Source organism: Bacillus rossius, chromosome 11 (assembly GCF_032445375.1).
Source record: "Bacillus rossius redtenbacheri isolate Brsri chromosome 11, Brsri_v3, whole genome shotgun sequence".
Taxonomy (NCBI): Eukaryota; Metazoa; Arthropoda; class Insecta; order Phasmatodea; family Bacillidae; genus Bacillus; species Bacillus rossius.
Genome location: NC_086338.1, coordinates 41,066,411 through 41,086,911, shown reverse-complemented (window position 1 = coordinate 41,086,911; position 20,501 = coordinate 41,066,411). Strand labels below are relative to the sequence as shown.

General features: G+C 36.4%; 1 protein-coding gene across 6 annotated transcripts in view; it reads right to left on the bottom strand.

Annotated features, from left to right (window-relative positions):
• LOC134536862 (uncharacterized) overlaps positions 1-20,501 on the bottom strand; it is a 53,243-nt gene that overhangs the window by 22,034 nt on the left and 10,708 nt on the right. For 2 of the 6 annotated variants that reach the window (XM_063376902.1, XM_063376905.1), the window contains exons 2-4: positions 9,666-9,840; positions 7,369-7,435; positions 3,371-3,501 (exon numbers count right to left, since the gene is read on the bottom strand). The exons of 1 other annotated variant lie outside the window; for it this stretch is intronic. In XM_063376902.1, the coding sequence (XP_063232972.1) occupies positions 3,371-3,501; positions 7,369-7,435; positions 9,666-9,840 (373 nt within the window). Of the gene's footprint in view, positions 1-3,370; positions 3,502-7,368; positions 7,436-9,665; positions 9,841-16,023; positions 19,420-20,501 lie in introns of those variants that run through there. 3 more of the 6 variants (XM_063376904.1, XM_063376903.1, XM_063376906.1) reach the window with 3 other exon arrangements.

The following is a 20,501-nucleotide window of genomic DNA, read 5'->3' as shown; positions in this document are numbered from 1 at the left end:
TGTCTCATCTAGACTATCACCGTATATTTTACAGTATATTATTGCATAAACTATGGCCTCAGCAAACTTGTTTTGACTCTACTATAATTGCAAGGTAAAATATAGTATATTTCTTCCCTCATCGATTTGAGAGGCACAGTGAGATGCACCGCTGTGGATAATTGAGTTAGAAAGAAGTCATAACAATGTGGTAGAGTATCGGGTCGAACTATTGGTGTGACTTGCAACATTTGGTCTAAGTACGAATGAAAGGTGACCCAGTCCGCTTTCCGTGTATTATAGGTAGAGTAACCATAGCGCTGTGAAACCATCGTTCTCATTTTACCAGGGCACGTGATGTGGGTAGGGTAGTGATCGCTTCCCCAATTATCGTCCAACACCGTCCAGGCTAAAGAGTGGCAAATATCTAGAGTGGTGAGGGTGAGATCTATGGCGGAGGGAGCTGAGGAGGGGGGGGCCCCGCCAAGTAATGTGTTTTGTATTAAGAAGAAAAAGGTTAGACGTGTGCAAATACTCCACTAAATTTTGACCCGCTTTGTCAGAGTAAACATTGCCCCAAACAGTATGGTGACAATTAAAATCTCCTCCTACAATAAGTGTCCCAGAGAATTGTGCAAAAAATTGCTCCCAGTCAGAGGCCTGAAAAAAGGACCGCGGTGGAACATAAACAGAAACGACGAAAATTGGACCAGTACTTAAACTGAGACGGATTGCGATAACCTCCATAGTCATCATGGAATTGGGAATAGTTAAAGGGACTTCAAGGGCACCATATGATTCATGTGCTAAAACAGCCGTGCCCCTCATGGACAACGGGTAAACATATTGTTTGTACCTGGGAATTCGAATTGTACTCTGTGGAAGTAATCCTGACTCTGAGAGGATTAGAATGTCTACTGCATGTTCACTTAAATATTTCATAAGTGGGTAACGATTGGACCGGATTGAACGAGCATTCCACTGTATAATGTGAAAAGTTTGGTCTAACATACCTGGTTATACAAATGATAAATTGTGTTGTTATTTAAGGTTGTAGAACTTGTAGAAAGGAATGTAAAAATACTCTCTCTGTCAAAAGTAATCGTCGGGTTTTCTCGGGCCGAGTTAAACATCAGTTCTAGTGTATCAATGAGTGAATTAAGTTTATCATGATAATCTGGCAGTGTTGGTTGTAGGCGCACGGGAGTATAAGTTTGCTTCTCCTCCTGTGGTGACGTTCTTCCCCGGGCAGCCGGGTTGTCAATAGAGTTTTCCTGTTGAAGAGGAGTGGTACCAACAGGAGGGCTCTTATGTCCAAAATTGCATTGTACTAGAGGTATCGGCGGGGTGGCTTGTGGATACAAATCAGGGGTCTGTGGGCGGAATTGTGAATAATAGTGCCTGATATCAAAATCAGTAGGACGGCCCATATCCGACATAGGTGGAACAGACTTGTAGCAAACAAGGTACCCATCCTTCCCGATGGAGCGTTGAGGCTGGGGAGAATGGGCTGCCTGTGCATACGAGTGGTCATAATGAGTAGAGGTAGTAGGTATAGTTGTCTTCTGAGTGTTTAACACTGGAAAGTCTGAGGTCGTTAAGATTGGGAAAGTAACCGGGGTTGGAAGCATTACGCGTTCTCTGTGGTGTGAAACCCGTGGTTTTCTGCACCACATCTTTTGCCTCTAAATATGGAAAGTTTTTATATGCCATTACTCTCTTAATTTCTCTTTCAAATTCCCACGACGGGCATCTTTGTTTATCTGTTGCACAATTATTACCTCGACAATTAACACACATGGGATTGTCTGTGTGGAGACAGAGATCCGGTTCAAGATTCTGACCACAATTAGAGCATAGACTATGCGGAGCCCTGCATATAGTTGAGGCATGTCCGAACCGAAAACATTTCTTACACTGTAGTACAGAAAGAACTTGCGGGGTTAATTTGTAGCGTTCTTTATAGAATAGTATCGACTCCGGTAATGTCAACCCTTCAAAAATCACCTTCACTAATTTCATACAGGGTGGCCACTCTTCTGGGATAATAAAATTCCTGGTTTTTTCCCGGTTTTTTAAAGGGTGGTTTTTATCAATATTTGCATACAATTTGCATTTTTGTTACACAAAGCACACACAATATGATGTTTTATTGGAGTTAAACAATAGACAACTTAACTATAGGCTTAAAAATTAAATAAATGAACTCGCTGAAAACAAAACCTACCACCAACAAAAAAATTTATATAATCTCACATCACCAAAATTACTTGACACCAAACGCATGTGTTTTGCCCCTCTTGCGTGGCTGGCTAATGCTGTTCTTCCCATGCTACCGATATTGATTTTAACATTACACAGATTGCAAATGGCATTTGTCCTGCACTTTGGATCTTTCTCCACCCATTCAAACTCTTCTGTATATTTGTCATTGTATGTGGTGATCGAACTCGTTGACATTTTGATAGTCTGCGCAAATTACATGTTAGATTAAAAAATTCAAAACAACGTCCCGCAAAACTAAATTTTTAAAAAAACTCAAGAAAAGTATCCGTGATACCGTGATGCAACAACATGAGCGCAAAGTAAAAAACAAATATACATACAAAACAAGTGCTGCCAACATGCAATGCGAGAAATTACTACCACCCTACAATAACATTTTCAGCGAAAATGCTGTTGCTTTTGAATACAGAAACATAATAAGTATGGAAGTCTGAATTGTTAACGGTTTCTTACGTACTACAAAAGTTTTTAAATGCAATATGAACAAATATAGCTCACGAGCATACTGTCGTGCTTCGACGGGTGGTGAACGTGCTCATTTAACAGCCGTATGTTATTGCGATCGTTACTTCATAAAAAAAATGCCCGGTTCTAATAAAAATTCCTGGTTGATTCCAGGTATTCCTGGTTTTTTTTAAAGAAATCCTGGCTATTTCCCGTATTTCCCGATTTCCCGATTGGCTGGCCACCCTGTCATAGGTTTACGGGGCCCGTTAGGGTCATACTTAGTTAAACGTTCAAAGGAGACAATAGTGTGCGTGGGTGATTCTACCCCATGCACTAATTCGTCTACATCCACTTCCAATTGTACCCCGTAAATCAAACCCTCTTTCTGTAGTAAGCTCTGGAGTATAAACGCCTTTATGTTATGTTTGGACGGCAGTACAGATCGAAGGAAATTGTTAGCTCCTTGAGAGGATTTAAAAGTTATTTTCAAACGGTTGGTGCCAGATCTCTGTAAAGTTCTATGTCAGGGTTTGGATGTAATTTACGCCCAATCGCCATAGGATGTAGGTTACCGATATGTTTGTCAATGGATTCTATTAGAACTAGATAGGGTCCAGGATGTTGAATAGGAAAGGATGTTGTCGAGCTATGGTCATACCTGCTGTTGTCTGGAGTTCTCGTAGTCTCATCTGTCCGGTTTGCTTCCGTTGATCTGTTATCCTCTGGATTATCGTCTGCTTGATGTTTTCTTTTAACGAGAGTAGTCGGTGCAATATCCGTTGCAATATTCTGGTTAGTTAAATGGATCACATCACGGTCAAATGCACTCTCCACTACTGCCACTACGCTAGCTTTAGATCCGTGCTCTCGTGCAGCTGAGCGAAAAGCATAGACAAGGGAGGGGATAGACGGATATCTTCCATAGAGCAAACATTGACAGTGCTTACAGCGCTCCTGGTGGCTGGACCTCGAACTAAACCAAAAAAAACTACTGTGTCGGGCAGTTCAAAATGCACTATTGAGACTTGCATTCCAACTCCATCAATGAAATTTCGTAACTGTAAGAGCCAATGAGTAATTAAATTTTACAAACAATAAATTCCATTTACCGAGTATACACCATAAATTAATGTCCTGTTTGCGAATTTTAATAAACATTGACATAAATTGTTAGAAGGAAAACATAAAAAAAAAATTATGAGTTGAATTACAAGCCTTAACAGTGCATTTAGAACTGCCCACCACATGTGTGCATGTAAATTGTTAGTTGAGATAAAATATTGTAATAACTTTATTAAAACAAAAATAGGTATATATGATACTGGTGACTAGAAAAACAAGCATTCAGATTGTACATTTGCAACAGTATAGAGCAAACATATTGCCAAATGTATAAAGCAGCAACTAGACAACTGTATACAATATAATTTATTTAATGGAATGTAAATATAACTGGAAATAAATGTTTCATCATTTATTGACATTGCAGAATTGTAAAATAGTCAGTACCTACACTATAAATGATATGATGTACTGTGCCATAAAAGCACAAATTCTATCAAGAAACAGTGATTGAATTTTAATGTTTTATATTGTTGCGCAAATAATGAGTAAAAAAAAAAAATACGTGAGTTCCTACTATTCATCCTTTGTCCCGGTTTGTTATGTCAGGTCAGTTACATTATAAATACTTTAAAACTAAACAACCATTAAAATAAATTCATATTTTTTTTAATGTCCACTTAGTTTGAAAGTACATATTTATAATGTAACTGACCTGACCTAATCGACCATTTTAATTAATTAAGCATTAACACACGGCAAAATAAAAAATGACGGCGGTCGAATGATTGGACAGGTCTTGTATTGCAAAATAAGAACGGCGATATCTCCTAAAGTATTTGGAATTTCTTATCTCCACCGGGTTTAATAAAAAGAGGAAGTTAAAGAGCATATAATAAAAGTATTTTTGGATTAAAAAAATTTTTATCTCACAAATACCTCCCAACTACATATTTACCGGGAGGGTTTTCGAAAAACAGAAAAATTGCAATAACTCCCATAATATGATGAATATCACATCCGATGGAGCATATAATAAATTGTAGTGAAAACACAATTCTTTTTTGTCCAAACTAATTTCATTATACAACCAACCATGATTGCTAGGGGTAGAAAAACCGGGTTTCCTAGACAAAAAAAATTCATAACTCCCTCATTAGGCAATCTATCAAAACCATTCAATTTTTTGATCATTCATATAATTTTTATCTGAAACTTTTATCAAAAACAATTTTTGATAATTCGAAACATTGCAGAAAGGGGTTTAAAAAACTGGGGTTGAACATAAATAAAAATTCGTAAGTTCAGAACTATGTAAGATTTTTAATACAGTCTTATTTATTGTTAAACATTGAATTATTGTGTACAACTTCCGTCTGAAACAGTTTTTTTATACGACCAAATACGTTTTCCCATGCGTACCATAATTATAGTACAGCACGATAAAAACGAACGAAAATGACCCAGGGCTTCAGTGCAAGAAGGACAAAAGAAAATTATATGGTAAATATGTATTTAACAAGGAAAATTTATTATAAACAAACTAAATAATTATAAACACTTCAAAGATGTTAAAAAAATTATGAACCGGGAAGGGGGGGGGGGGTGGAAATATAATATACGTTTTAAAAAGGTTACTGCTCCATGTACATACAGTCCAGTTTAGTTAGCAATTTTCACTGACAATGTGTCCAATAAGCCAAGTTCAAGAAGTTATTTAGAGTGACTCGAATTACGTACCCTATAGAAGTACCTCACCTTAAAAAGCACTCATTTGAGTACACAATATTATATCAGATTCTTATCAAAATGCCATGTTTGAGAGCATGTAAATTCAAAAATGAATAAATAAATGTGATTAAAAATGAAAACCGAATTTTCTACCTAATTACCAATAACACCACCTTAAACTACGCTACTCTGGGTACAACACAGGATACCAGATTCAAAGTCATATCGGTTTCTGCCTCTTTTACAGCCCTCCGAACTTGGTACATTTAAACACCCATAGGTCCAAATCGCCAAGTGTAAGGTCATTTAAAAAAAAACAGAATTTTCTACCTAATTACCAATAACACCACCTTAAATTACGGTACTCTGGGTACAACTCAGGATATCAGATTCAAAGTCATATCGGTTTCTGCCTCTTTTACAGCCCTCCGAACTTGGCACATTTAACACCCATAGGTCAATATTGCCAAGTTTAAGGTGATATAAAAGGAAAACCAAATTTGCTACCTAATTACCAATAACACCACCTTAAACTATGCTACTCTGGGTACAACTCAGGATACCAGATTCAAAGTCTTATCGGTTTCTGCTTCTTTTACAGCCCCCCGAAATTGGCACATTTAAAAACCCATATGTCAATATCGCCAAGTGTAAGGTGATTTTCATTGTATTCAGATAATACATAGGCCTATATTTTTCATTTTTTTTGCATAGTATTGTCCTTGTTTTATCTTGTGTGTGTCATAATTCCTCAGGAAAAATTTATCGTGCATGATTTACACGTACTTTTTTCATATAATTGTCATTACTGATGGGTGTGATTTGAGGTTGGCAGCTCTGCCTACAACGTGTCTTCTGACCATAGACAAAGCATCAGCAGAGAGTATGTGAACAGGTTCTTCAAACGGCCATAGACTAATGACTGAGATACTGAACCTTAGTACACTTAAGGTGTTTCATGTGTTTATCAGTATACATATTTATACCAATGCTTATGTTTCAGTATAAAGAACTTCAGTATAACAAACTCAACTATTTTTTGGTCCCTTCATGTTCTTTATAGTGAAGCTTTCCTGTATATCTTTCGTTTATAGCCGAATGTTTTCTACCTGATCCACACAAGATCCTTCGCCACGTTTTGAACGAAAATAACCACCAGCCGGCTAGCATAGCCAAACTCGCGTCACACAAATTCACTTAGCGCGAGTGTTTATCGTAACCCATTGTTCGGGGAATGCGAGTCCAAGGTGTAATATGAATTTAAAAAGGTGTCTTTCTTACACCATACTATTTGAATATGAAAACTATGCGAACAAAGGTGATTTTATTATGTATTTGGATATATTTGGCGGGGGGTAAAAATTGGCCCGAATTCTCTATTGCAACCATTCCCTTTATAAGTCCTTTTTTCCGAAAACCGTGAGGGGTCATATCAGCGGGATTTACTGTACTGCGAGAAAAAGCATTGCATGTAGGTTCCCGCCAAGGTATTTACAATTTCACTGCTTCAACCAGCTGGATCGATCATTTCAAAAAAAGACCCTACATTGTTTACAACAATGTATGCAGGTAGAGTAGAAGTGTAGTTCCTGACACTGTGGAACACTGGAAAGAGAATCATCATATCTTGTGAGTGAAAATGAACCCCGCAATATCTTCAATGCAGATGAAACTTGATTTTTTTCAATGTTTTGCTAAATAAAACATTGAGTTTCCATGGTTAAGGTTGTCAAGGTGGGAAGCTTAGTAAGTAGCGGCTGACTTTTTTGCTGTTCACCAACTGTTATGTTAATGAGATGTTACCGCATGTTGTTGGTAAAAGTTTGCAAACACGAGAACATTAATAACAGTAATACTACACACCTTTCGTAAATGTTGTTCATTTCCTTTGTCATATTGGCAAAGTCTACCAAAAATACTGGTTGCCGACCTGAAAAAAAAAATAATAATTTTGTTATATTTCCTTATACATATTCACAGTTGCACTCAATATATAGCAATTTCTATAAATGTGACATTAAATTTAATAATTTTTTTGGCATAGCAATGTATAGTTCTTAACCAATAATTATTGAAAGAGTGAGTTTCTGAGTTCAGTATTACCAACAATATCATAGAATAATTAGCAGTAATCTAATGTGACCAAAAATTATCCACCACTATGCACACCCACAAATGGCTCATTACGCCTATACACATGGCACGGCAAACGAGTTCCTGCGAATGACCATTGGGCAAAGGTAAGTGATGTGTTACACAGCGGACTTTTGAATTGCGGATGTAAAATAATATTGTGACACCTAGAGACCCGAGGCGAGCTTCAAAAACAGTGAATCCAAAACCATCACCCGTCAATTTGTCACACTTTAAACCAAAAAGGAATGCCTTGACTGCTGCTTCCAGCTCAACTCCCCCCCCCCTCCTCCCGCCTTTTCGTTTCTTTCAAGCGTTCTTTTCACAGCGCCCCCCCCCCCCCCCCACGCTTAAAAAAAAAAAAAAGTCCTTCTACCTCTTTTACCTTCCCACACTCCTGACGGCTGGAAGAGGCATTTTTCACACAGTTATTTACATCTGTTCTCCCAGGCACATTTGTTTTTGTAATCATGTCTTGTAAAAGGAAACGTTAAGTACTGACAATAGCAGAGAAGTTAGAAGTTGTGGACAGGTTAAAAAAAGGAGAAACTGCCGCGAAATTAGCACAGGAATATGAAATTGGAATCCAAACCGTGCGAGACATTAATAAAAGTGAAGAAAAACTTTTGCAGTTTGCTAGTAGATCAGACAGTGTGGCAGGGCCTTCTAAACGTTAAAGCATGAAAACATCTACCCACGCAGATGTTGACAATGCTTTGTATGTTTGGTTTAGGTCGTTAAAAGGGTGGAGGGAGATGCTGAGTTGGGACTGCAGCCGCTCTCCGCTCTCCCTCCCGTAGCAATAAAGGGTACAGGAGAAGGATGGCGGCAACACAGTGCCAGTATTGTTTACGGTCCAATAAGCTGGGACAGGTATACAAAGCCTTTGCTTGTACTCATAGAATTCTACTGAAGAGACACTCTTTTGCCAGTAAATACACACATTTTAAGTGGTGAAACGGATTATCCGGGTTTTTTTTATGGGCTTTCAATTATCCGGGCATCGGAAGGTCCCAATTAACACGGATAATCGAGTTTACTGTGAGTGTATATATTAAATGAATTAATATCTTTCATTAATGTAATGCAATTAATTACACATATATATTTATGTTTAATCTGACATTGTGCAGGTATGCTAGATTATAAAAAAAAAATTATTATTGCCATTTCCCTTTTCACTTTCCCGCATCATACACCATTTTTTTGCTCTCTGTTGAAAAGTATATTACAGGGGCTCTACTGTAAATGTGTACACTTAGCTGACAGACAGCAAGTTAAATCAGTTACGATAGAGAGTTAAGAAAAACCAAAAATGTTGTGCATTTTATAATGTAAGTACAGTAGAAGATCTTTTTCATGTACCATGGATTTGCAAATTACGGTAGTTAACGAATGTTTTTATTTGCACAGTCATTTCTTCTATTCTATCAATGCATTATTTTCCAGCTATATGCGGAAGCATTTCCCGTAATTTACTTTGCAACAGCGCAGCATCTGTGAGAATACCATCAGAAAAAGTTCAGACAGAACACTATAAAATAAAATCAAGATTATTATGATTATTATTTCTAATACGACCACGAATGTACACGCGACACCTTCAATTTTCATTGTAAACAACCTTCATTTCCAGAAACGTTTCTGTGCCACAGCACGATAGGTAAAGTTAGATTTGTTTAAATATTGATGCATAAATCTACATACGTTCTTTAAATTGAAAGAGACACGACTACTGACCGCATACAAAAGGGCTTTTTGTGTTAGCGATGTCAGTAAATAAAATACGTAAAATTAAATTGTATTTTATGTTTCAAAACTGGACATTTTGAGATGCAATGATGTGTACGTGGGTACCCAAGCATCTCTTGTTAATGAACTTAAATACTAACAATTATTTTTATCATTTCGCAGTTTTTACATATTACTGCATTTTACGTATTTTTTTGGGTCCCTTGAAATATATTAAAAAAGAGGTTCTACTGTACTTCAACAAATAAAAGTAAATGGAAATATGAATTACTTACGGTTTACACTCTGCCCAATTTCAGCCTCTCTACGCAGATGGGTGTTCCATTCGTTTAGAATGTGCAGTCTGCTGAATTTCGGCACAGTAAACATGAATACCGTCCTCCCTCTATATATGAGGAAGCGCAGAAAACTTTGTAGCTTCCTCTTTATCTTGATGATGGGTACACCTTTCTGGAACCATAACTTAATTATTAAGAAAATTGTAGATTTTATTTACCTTGTCATTATTGGAATATTTTCTGAAAAATAAGTAGTAGCGACAGCAGGTGATTATTGTAATTTGCAAAACAACTTTGAAAAGTCAATTCATTTCCTCCCTGGTCAGAAGCTTAGATAAAGTTTTTCTGTACATTATACCATTATGTGGAATAGTGTTTATGTAGAAACCCTGATAAAACAAAAAAGAATTAATTTTACAAATTTAGTTCTGAATTTATGTCGGTAATGCAATGGGACCGCTCTAATGCATAATTTACGATTAGGGAAGTAACATTGTATGAAACAAACTACATTCGGTTTCCAATTTAAACATGGAAGTTATTAATGTCTTGTAATGATTTTGACGTGTGTAACATTTTCTGTAACCCTAGGTATTTCTTCCAGTCTTCCTTACTCAGTTCAAATGTGATTTTTATTTCATTCTCTTCTGCAATTCATTAAAGAACATTGGTGGCGGGCCAGATCCGGAATTTCTGAAAAATTTTTTCCTCGGCAGTGAATATTTTTCCCAGCGTTTTGGGTGCAAACTTATTTATCAGGTTGGGAAAGTCCTATCTTTATCATCATCAACAGCATTGCAACCAAAGGAAATACAATTAATGTGAAATTGTTGTGATGTCAATGTGCTTCGTAAAAAAAAAAACACATGGACGTTTATATACGTGATTTACATCAAAACTCACGAACAAAAAGGGCAACGAATCGGCCTGAAATTCAGTAGTGACATGACATTTTAATAGTTGAAAAATATATCTGCCTTTCCCATGTTCAATTTTCATATTCGTTATGAATGTGTACTGTTTTCTAGAATAAAATAGAGATAAAACAACCAATTTAATCTGGTATCCTGAGTTGTACCCAGAGTAGCGAAGTTTAAGGTGGTGTTATTGGTAATTAGGTAGAAAATTCGGTTTTCCTTTTATATCACCTTAAACTTGGCAATAAAGACCTATGGGTGTTTAAAAGTGCCAAGTTCGGAGTGCTGTAAAAGAGGCAGAAACTGATATGACTTTGAATCTGGTATCCTGAGTTGTACCCAGAGTAGCGTAGTTTAAGGTGGAGTTATTGTTAATTAGGCAGTAAATTCGGTTTTCCTTTTATATCACCTTAAACTTGGTGATATTGACGTATGGGTGTTTAAATGTGCCAAGTTCGGAGGGCTGAAACAGAGGCAGTAACCAATATAACTTTGAATCTGGTATCCTGAGTTGTACCCAGAGTAGCGTAGTTTAAGGTGGTGTTATTGGTAATTAGATCGAAAATTCGGTTTTCCTTTTATATCACCTTACACTTGGCGATGACCTATGGGTGTTTAAATGTGCCAAGTACGGAGAGCAGTAAAAGAGGCAGTAACCGATATGACTTTGAATCTGGTATCCTGAGTTGTACCCAGAGTAGAGTAGTTTAAGGTGGTGTTATTGGTAATTAGGTAGACAATTCTGTTTTCCTTTTATATCACCTTACACTTGGCGATATTGACGTATGGGTGTTTAAATGTGCCAAATTCAGAGGGCTGTAAAAGAGGCAGAAACCGATATGACTTTGAATCTGGTATTCTGAGTTGTACCCAGAGTAGCGTAGTTTAAGGTGGTGTTATTGGTAATTAGGTAGAAAATTCGACTTTCCTTTTAAATGACCTTAAACTTGGTGATATTGACCTATGGGTGTTTAAATGTGCAAATTCGGAGGATTGTAAAAAAAAGCAGAAACCGTTATAACTTTGAATCTGGTATCCTGAGTTGTACCCAGAGAAGCGTAGTTCATGGTTGTGTTATTGGTAATTAGGTAGAAAATACGGTTTGGTAAATCTGTATTGTACGGATTAGCGCCAAAAAAAATCGTACAAATATTAAATAACTTTCATTATATGCTATCTTACGTCCTCTTTTCAGAACCGCCTGCGGAGATTAAAAATTCCAATTACTTTTGGAGATATCGAATTTTGTAATATTCATTTTTTGGCAATTTTTTTAAAAAATATTTTAAAATTCCGAAAATACCTTTATTCTGTGCTCTTTAACTTCCTCTTTTCATTAAACCCGGCGGAGATCAGAAATTCCAAATACTTTAGGAGATATGGAAATTTTTAATTTTCATGTTGTGCACTGATGCGGCGTTCAGCGGGAAGCCTACGATTCACACATCCTTCTGGACATACCCGAATACTCACGTTGGCAAGCCTTCTTTTCTTAAAATTAGCAACAAGTAATTAAAAATACTTTAAAACACTGTGGATGGTTGGTTATATTAGGTAAGTATAGCTACATTAAAAAAACTGTAAAATCATTTTATGGTTGCTTAGCAAATAACTTTTTAATATGTAGCTATCCAGCGCTAGGAAACAGTTTACATGATTTCACAGTGTAGCTATCCTAACCAAATCAACCATCCACAATGTTTTGAAGTATTTATAATGTAGCTAACATAACCTAATTGACCATTAGTTTTCATGAGTTGCATATTTATTTACAATAAAAAAAATTTTAAAAACCGAAGATGCACGATCGGGCGTTCCTCTCGTCTGTTGAAAGAAGGCTTGCCATCGTGAGTATTCGGGTATGTCCAGAAAGATGAGTGAATCGTAGGCTTCCCGCGTTTTCACCATTGTTGCTTGTTTACAAGTACGATTTTTTTTTTTCGCGACGTAGTTGAACGACTACATCACGTAAAAAGAAAATTACGTGAGTTCCTACTGTTCATCCTTTTTCCCGGTTTGTTAGGTCAGGTCAGCTACATTATAAATACTATAAAACTAAACAACCATTAAAATTAATTTTTATTATTTTTAATGTCCGTTCAGTTTCAAAGTATTTATACTGTAGCTGACCTGACCTAATCTACCTTTGTCCCGTTTTGTTAGGTCAGGTCAGTTACATTATAAATACTTAAAACTATACAAGTAAAATTAATTGATATTATTTTTAATTTCCGTTTATTTTGAAGTATTTATCATGTAACTAACCTTACCTAATGGAAAATTTCTGTTATTTAGGCATTCACGCACAAACGGCAAAATATAACATGGCGTCTGTTGAATGATTACATAGGGCTTGTATTGCAAAATAAGAACGGCGATATCTCCAAAAGTAATTGGAATTTTTAATCTCCGCAGGCGGTTTTGAAAAGAGGACGTAAAAGAGCACATAATGAAAGTTATTTCATATTTGTACGATTTTTTTTGGCGCTAATCCGTACAATACAGATTTACCTACGGTTTTCCTTTTATATCACCTTACACTTGGCGATAATGACCTATGGGTGTTTAAATGTGCCAAGTACGGAGAGCAGTAAAAGAGGCAGTAACCGATATGACTTTGAATCAGGTATCCTGAGTTGTACCCAGAGTAGAGTAGTTTAAGGTGGTGTTATTGGTAATTAGGTAGAAAATTCTGTTTTCCTTTTATATCACCTTACACTTGGCGATATTGACGTATGGGTGTTTAAATGTGCCAAATTCAGAGGGCTGTAAAAGAGGCAGAAACTGATATGACTTTAATCTGGTATCTTGAGTTGTACCCAGAGAAGCGTAGTTTATGGTTGTGTTATTGGTAATTAGGTAGAAAATACGGTTTTCCTTTTATATCACCTTACACTTGGCGATAATGACCTATGGGTGTTTAAATATGCCAAGTACGGAGAGCTGTAAAAGAGGCAGTAACCGATATGACTTTGAATCTGGTATCCTGAGTTGTACCCAGAGTAGCGTAGTTTAAGGTGGTGTTATTGGTAATTAGGTAGAATATACAGTTTTCCTTTTAAATGACTTTTATTTATTCTTTTTTGAATTTACCTTTTCTCAAACATGGCATTTTGATACAAATCTGATATACTATTTTTACTCAAATGTGTGCTTTTTAGGTGAGGTACGTCCCTTTAGGGTACATATTTCTAGTGACCTTAAATAACCTATTGAACTTGGTGATTTCCACACATTGTCAGTGAATATTGGTAATTTGCCTGGGCTGTACATGGAGCAGATACCTCTGTCAATACGAATCTGATTTACTTTTGTGTACTCAGATGTGTGCTTTTTAAGGTGAGGTACTTCTCTATAGGGTACGTATTTCGTGTCACCTTAAATAACTTCTTCAACTTGGCGATTTCGACACATTGCCAGTGAAATTTGTTAACTAAACTGGACTGGGTAAATATTTACTTGGGCGGTATTTCCGAAAAAAAATGTTAAAAATCCGAAAATACCTTTATTTTATGCTCTTCAACTTCCTCTTTTCATTAAAAGTGGCGGAGGTAAGAAATTCCAAATACGTTAGGAGATATCGAATTTTTAAATTTCATCATATGTAGTTGAGCGGCATTTGCAAAAAAAAATGTTAAAAATCCGAAAATACCTTTATGATATGCTCTTCAACTTCCTCTTTTCATTAAAAGCGGCGGAGATAAGAAATTCCAAATACTTTAGGAGATATCGAATTTTTTCATTTTGAAATACAAGACCTGTGGAACCATTCGAGCGGCGCCATTTTTGTTATTTTGCCGTGTGTTCGTGAGACGTGAATACGTGAATCGTGAATGCGTAATTAATAAAATGGTTGATTAGGTCAGGTCAGTTACATTATTAATACTTTCAAACTAAGCCGACATTAAAAATTATTTTGTGAATTAATTTTAATGGCTGTTTAGTTTTAAAATATTTATAATGTAACTGACCTGACCAAACAAACCCGGACAAAGGGTGAACACAAGGTAGTTAGAGTATATAAGGTAAGCCATTCCCGCTGACTGCGCATTCATTGGCTGAAGGCATCTGACGTCACGTGGAGGAGAGAGAGCGGGCTGGAAGTTGCCGGCCAGCGCAGCAGTACGCCGCGATAAAATAAACTCGTCATTGTGAAGAAACTAAAAGACCAAAGTAAAATCTTTTTTTGGGATATATTCCTTGATGTTCATAGCCTCTAATGGTTAAGTTTTCAATGTATAATTTGCTATGATATGGCAGAAAAAAAATAATACGCCACACAGTGATTTGAAGGTTTAGCAGATGATTTGGTACAATATTCGTTATCTAAGGATATTACTTTCCAGATGGCACTAGAAAATCAATGTAAGCATCTAATATGTGCATTAAGGATCAAGTATCAAAAATACGTTTTCTTATCGTCAGTGGATATAGCCGTTCGCTCAGAATCGTCTTGTATGTTTTCGGGTTCCGTGCGCGCTTTCACTTGCACAATGGTAAATGCTTCAGAAAAGCTATCTCGAAGCTATCTCTTGGTTTTAACATATTTTCCTAAGAAATATATATTAAATCATCTACTTGTTTATATATAGGTCTGTGTATATGTATGTATATGCACATGTATGTGTATATAAACACACACGTATCTGTGTGGACATGTATATATAGGTATTATATTTTATATATCACACTAACTTTTCTAACATACTGTGTTACATTATTTAATATAACTATTGTTTATCATAACAAAAATAAGATTTTTAATGAATAATCCAAACATCATGCCAGGAAAAAAAATCATGCCACACAAAATGCATAATTATAGAAAAAAATAAATAAATATAATTATTATGGTGGCTGCCTGCCTATCAAACTGTATTGCAGAGCTTCAGAGGCAATTATGTAAAAAAAAACTAAACAATGTGGTTTTAAGGTATCTAACTGAAACAAAAAAAACATTGAAGGGTTTTTAATGCTTCTCTACAAGTTTCATTTATTTCTGTTCGTTATTTACATACTAGTTATTTTTTACGACAGTGAAAACAGGGTCAGAAGTTCTTTGGAAATAATACTTAAGTGTAAAAAATTTAGCACGTAGTATTTAAATTGTTAAAAAAAAATAAAGTGCATTTTCATATTATTAACTATTTTTCCACTATAATATACAGTACCAGCTTAAAGTTTTTTAAAGGCTTGCTGCCGATGAAAATAATGTTCTCAAGATGCACTTCAGTTAAGTAAGCAATATATAAGCAATTACTTAGCAGGTTAACCAAAGGTAGAAATACTTTCCTTGGTCTCATGTCATGACTATGCAAGCTGACCTGCGGCCATACGTTTAATCCTGACAGCCACCATAATTAGAAAATATATAAGTTAGTCATCTTGTTATGCAAATATATAATTGATGAGTAGTTAGTGGTTATTTTATAACTTACATTTTGATTATTTTATGATGATTTAGAAGAAGCTGAAGCTGCCCACATTCGGCGCTTTTTTGCTGAATGCTTCTCCGTGGCTTGCATTTGGAGTTTTTTGTTGAGATGGCGTATTCTAATGAAAGTCCGTGTCCTTGCGTACAGCGAAATAATAGTCTCGTCAAGTTCTGGAAATTTTGATTTGATTAGACATTTCAGAGTGTGTATAACTCGTTCACATTTGGAAATATTAAGTCCGTGAAAACTGCCGAACAATACCTCCAGTTGCTTTATTTTTTGACACCATTCATCAGTTGGACGAGTAAGGCCGCCTTTTGAAATTACTGTTATCCAGTCGTGTGGCACTTGCCCCGACGAAGGAAATATTTCATTTTTAGCACCTAAGCTCTCGTCTACAGAGCGGCATTTAAATGCCAAATAGCCCGCCAGATATTTTATTGCATCCTCATTTATGTCTTCATTTTCAAAGTCGTTGCTTGTTTCTTCCAACCGCAATAACTGTAACGTTTCTTCCAATTCATTAACATGGCTATTTTCCATGGGTCCCTCGACGACATTTATACACAATTCATTGGTAACAAAGTTCAAAAAATTGTTCTCATTACTAGCTATTAAGGAACTTCCTTGATATCTTGTAGGTGAATCATGTTCTACTGACACATCGCTGGAGAGAGGAATTTCGTTTTTTCCTCCAAGTAATAGAAGTCTAATGCTATTACGAACTTCGAAAGGGGATGGATTGTTATAAAAAGCTCCTAGTCCACGGACAAGAGAGAAGAAGTTCTCCAAACAGTCTTGATTTAATCTTGAAGTTAAAATGTAAGACATATTTGCTTTTTTCATGTCTTCAAAAAGTCCATAAAGAGAATTTATGGAGATTATGAAACCTTTCTGAAATGGAAGTAGGTTTTTTCGTTTTGTTACTCTCACTTGCGAAATCACTTCCAAAAAACGTTTCAGTGTGTTTTCTTGGCTTCTTAAATTCAAACCATATCCGCTTCTTAGGGGAGTCTGTTCGTCTTTAGGAACTCTAGAGTTCATCACATCGAACGTGTCATTGACTAACTCAACGAAGGTGCTTTCAGAGTTCTTGTTCAGAATATATCGAACTGTTAGAGCAGTGCGCCTGGAAAATAATTGAGCAGCCATTCTTACATTCTGACGAGATCTTCCACTTACACTTAGATGAGCCTCGTTAATGTGGTGTGTTATTGATAAGTCCCCCTTTTGAGTTTGTAAAATGTTTTCAATTATTTGTTTCTGAAATGATGTACCATCAGCTAATATTAAACCTTCATCTAAAAAGTGGTTTCTCAACAATTTAAGAAGATGGGGAACATCACAGAACACCCAAACTTTCCTTTCATAGTCCACAGGATTCATGAAAAAAGATTTTTCTGTGTTTACATTTAGTTCCTTCCACACCTTAGAATTTTTCCCTCCCATGTCACAAGTAACCGCGACAACACGGATTCCACAAGCTTCTAGGTCGCTAATAATTTTCTTTAACAACTCTGATGTCATCGTCACGTCAAAGTCATAAAATATTGGTTGTTTCCATGCAGCAAAAAGGCCCCTGACCATAGCTACCTGTACATTACTGTGAGGTCCTAGTATGCGATCGTCTGATGAATCGTATGAAATACGCCCGTCTATGTTCATTTCATCAAATGTCAGCACTGCTACTTTTTCATGCTCCTTGTAGTTGACTGCTCTGGCTTTCAACATACACAAAACTTCATTCAAAATTCCAGGCCTGCATTTAAACTGCTTAATCCACCTTTGTAAAGTAGTACGACATGGTAGAGGAGTGTGGCGTTTTCTCAAATAGTCATATGCTTTTCGGGAAAGAGATCTTAAAGTCAAGGCGTTCGCTATATCTTCCGAGGACCATTTCACTCTCTTGTTCCCTCCCAAGAGACACCTAATTTGCCCCTGCGTGAAACACCTGGACAGAATCTGAACTATTTCTTTTCTCTGTTCCCCAACTTTTACTTTGCGAGAAGATGGCAGTCGTTTTGCTACGAACTTAGGTCTTTTAAGCTTAGCAGCTTCCCTCTGCCTTAGTACTGCGTTAGCTTTCTTCAAAATCTCAACTTGCTTACGGAGTTTTACCATCTCCTCATTTTGATGTGCTTCTGTGCTAGTCGCTTTATCAAATTTTCTTTTTTTAGGTGACAAAGTTTCTAATGTTGATAGAGCTCTTTTCCTCACCTGCCTAGCTTCTTGGCGCGTTTCTCTGTCACTGGTAACCTGTAAAATATAATTTGTTTATTACATTTAAGCAAAATTGGACAAAAATATATGTATATAGAATGTCTAAAATGATTGTGTGCAATTCTAAATCAGCCCCTTATTATTAACAAACACTTAAGCTGTCACTCAAAGGTACCCGCCTAGTCTATCGCAAAGTTACAATATTCACATTGAATAAAAAAAGTTTATAAAATTAGAAACCAAAATATAATATGTATCTACAGAAGACTCCCGATTATCTGGGGTAGTGACTGTCAAGGGGTCCGCGGATAAAAAAATAACACAGTTAAAGCAATGTCGATAAAACTGCATGGTTAAAAAAAATTATCTTGACTATCCAAACAAACACTGTCTAGGGTTGTTGTACGTAATAGGTACTAAAATTTTAAGACGTAATTTACAGAAAACGTTGCAGTACATGTCACGTAAACATAGCCGTATTTTCCATCGCCCTATTTTACGTCTAGCTGTTCGATAATTTTTAATTTTTGTTGAAAGTTAAATTCCACTCATTTCCAATCATTAATGCACATTACTCCCTTAAGATGACTGGAAAAAAAAAACTGCTGCCTTGCGATTGCTGCCTTAAACTACGCACACAGGTCCGTTCACGCTCGCGCGAGTCACGCTGCCGTCAACTGTGGGCGGTTCATTCTGGCGCGTGGAACACAGGCGCGCGCGGCTCACTGAGATGCGTTTATAATTTGCCACAGCCGTTGCGAAGTTCATGGCCTAACACTCACCAGTTATGTATGCACTATGTTTGGCAGCATTATTCATCTTGAATCACAGCGTAAAGGCTCTCACATAAATAAATAAATAAACTAATAAAAAAAAATTTTTGTGTGTTTTGTGAAGTGAAATATTGCACGATTAACCCGTAAACTGAATAACTCACACCCGGACAGTCAGGAGTCTACTGTATTTGTAAACGTTAATAAATAGAGCCTGGACCAAACAATCATAACAATGAAAAATACCTTTTAATCCAAAATATATATAAAAATTATAATAGAAAACGAATAGGTGTGCATATCAAAGACATAAAAATAGCAACTATCTATATGTAAAATAAAGTTAGGGTGAAAACAAAACCAAAATTATTAGAAATGACATTTCAGCCATTTGTTATTTTTTAATTTAGCTTAACTTATAGTGTAATTTATATTAAGGTTAAATTGCTATGGTTATATGCAGTAACTAACGAAAACATCCAAACATCCAATTTTTTTTTTTCAAATGTGTTCGTGCGTGGTATGATAACCACTTAAAATTCCAAGGGGGTAAAAGATACCAGTGTTCTTTCGAAGTTTGCGTGTTAATGTTTTAAACCAAGGAATGTCAACCTTAAAATTATATCCCTGTCTAGGCAGACCCTATAATAAACTATCTAATATAGTTAAAATAATAAATAATGTCGCTTATAGTAACCTTTATTTTTAATTATTAGTTAGCCGTGTAAGAATTTTTTTTCATTGGTGTGAATGAATTATTGTCAAACACTGGCAATAAACTAATTACGACTATAAATTACTATATTAACAACTATAATTTTGTACTTTTAGATACATACCTGTTCTGTAGTTTGGCTGGCAACAGTGCAGTCACCAGAGCTACAGCTGGGAAATGAACTCGAAGCCTTGTCACCATGCCAGTTTGCAATAAACAGAGAAGGGACCGCATTTTTTCGCAAGATTTTTCTTTGCGGTATTCCCAAAAGTTCATTTCGCAAGTCTCGTTCGTAATCATCCGCGCGGAAATGTACAGAACACACTCTGGCATTTTCTGGCTTAAATTTGTCACTTCTTTTGCAGCGCAAAACCCACACTCGCTTAATCTCCTCACATTTAGGAAATCTGTGATACACAACACCAGTAGTTTTCGATCCCCAATTGGTACACTGTGCCATAGCACAACTAACTCTGTACTCAGATTGTTTATTCATCTTTGTCACATTTAGCAAGAATAGACGGCGCACTGAACTGTTAGTCAAAATCACGCCCGTTGCTGAACGTTCAACACAAGAACTGCAAGCGAAAAGCTAGTCTAGCGCCCCCATAGTGACTTCAGCGAGACGCGAGTTTGGAGGGGGAAAGCATGGTTGCCGGGAAGGGGCCCCGCTGCTATGCAATAACGACACTTTTTTTTTGTTCAGTGGTATTTCCAGGACTTGTACCCTGCCACGACTACCTGCTCTGGGTATATTTAATCCCCACTGGCAG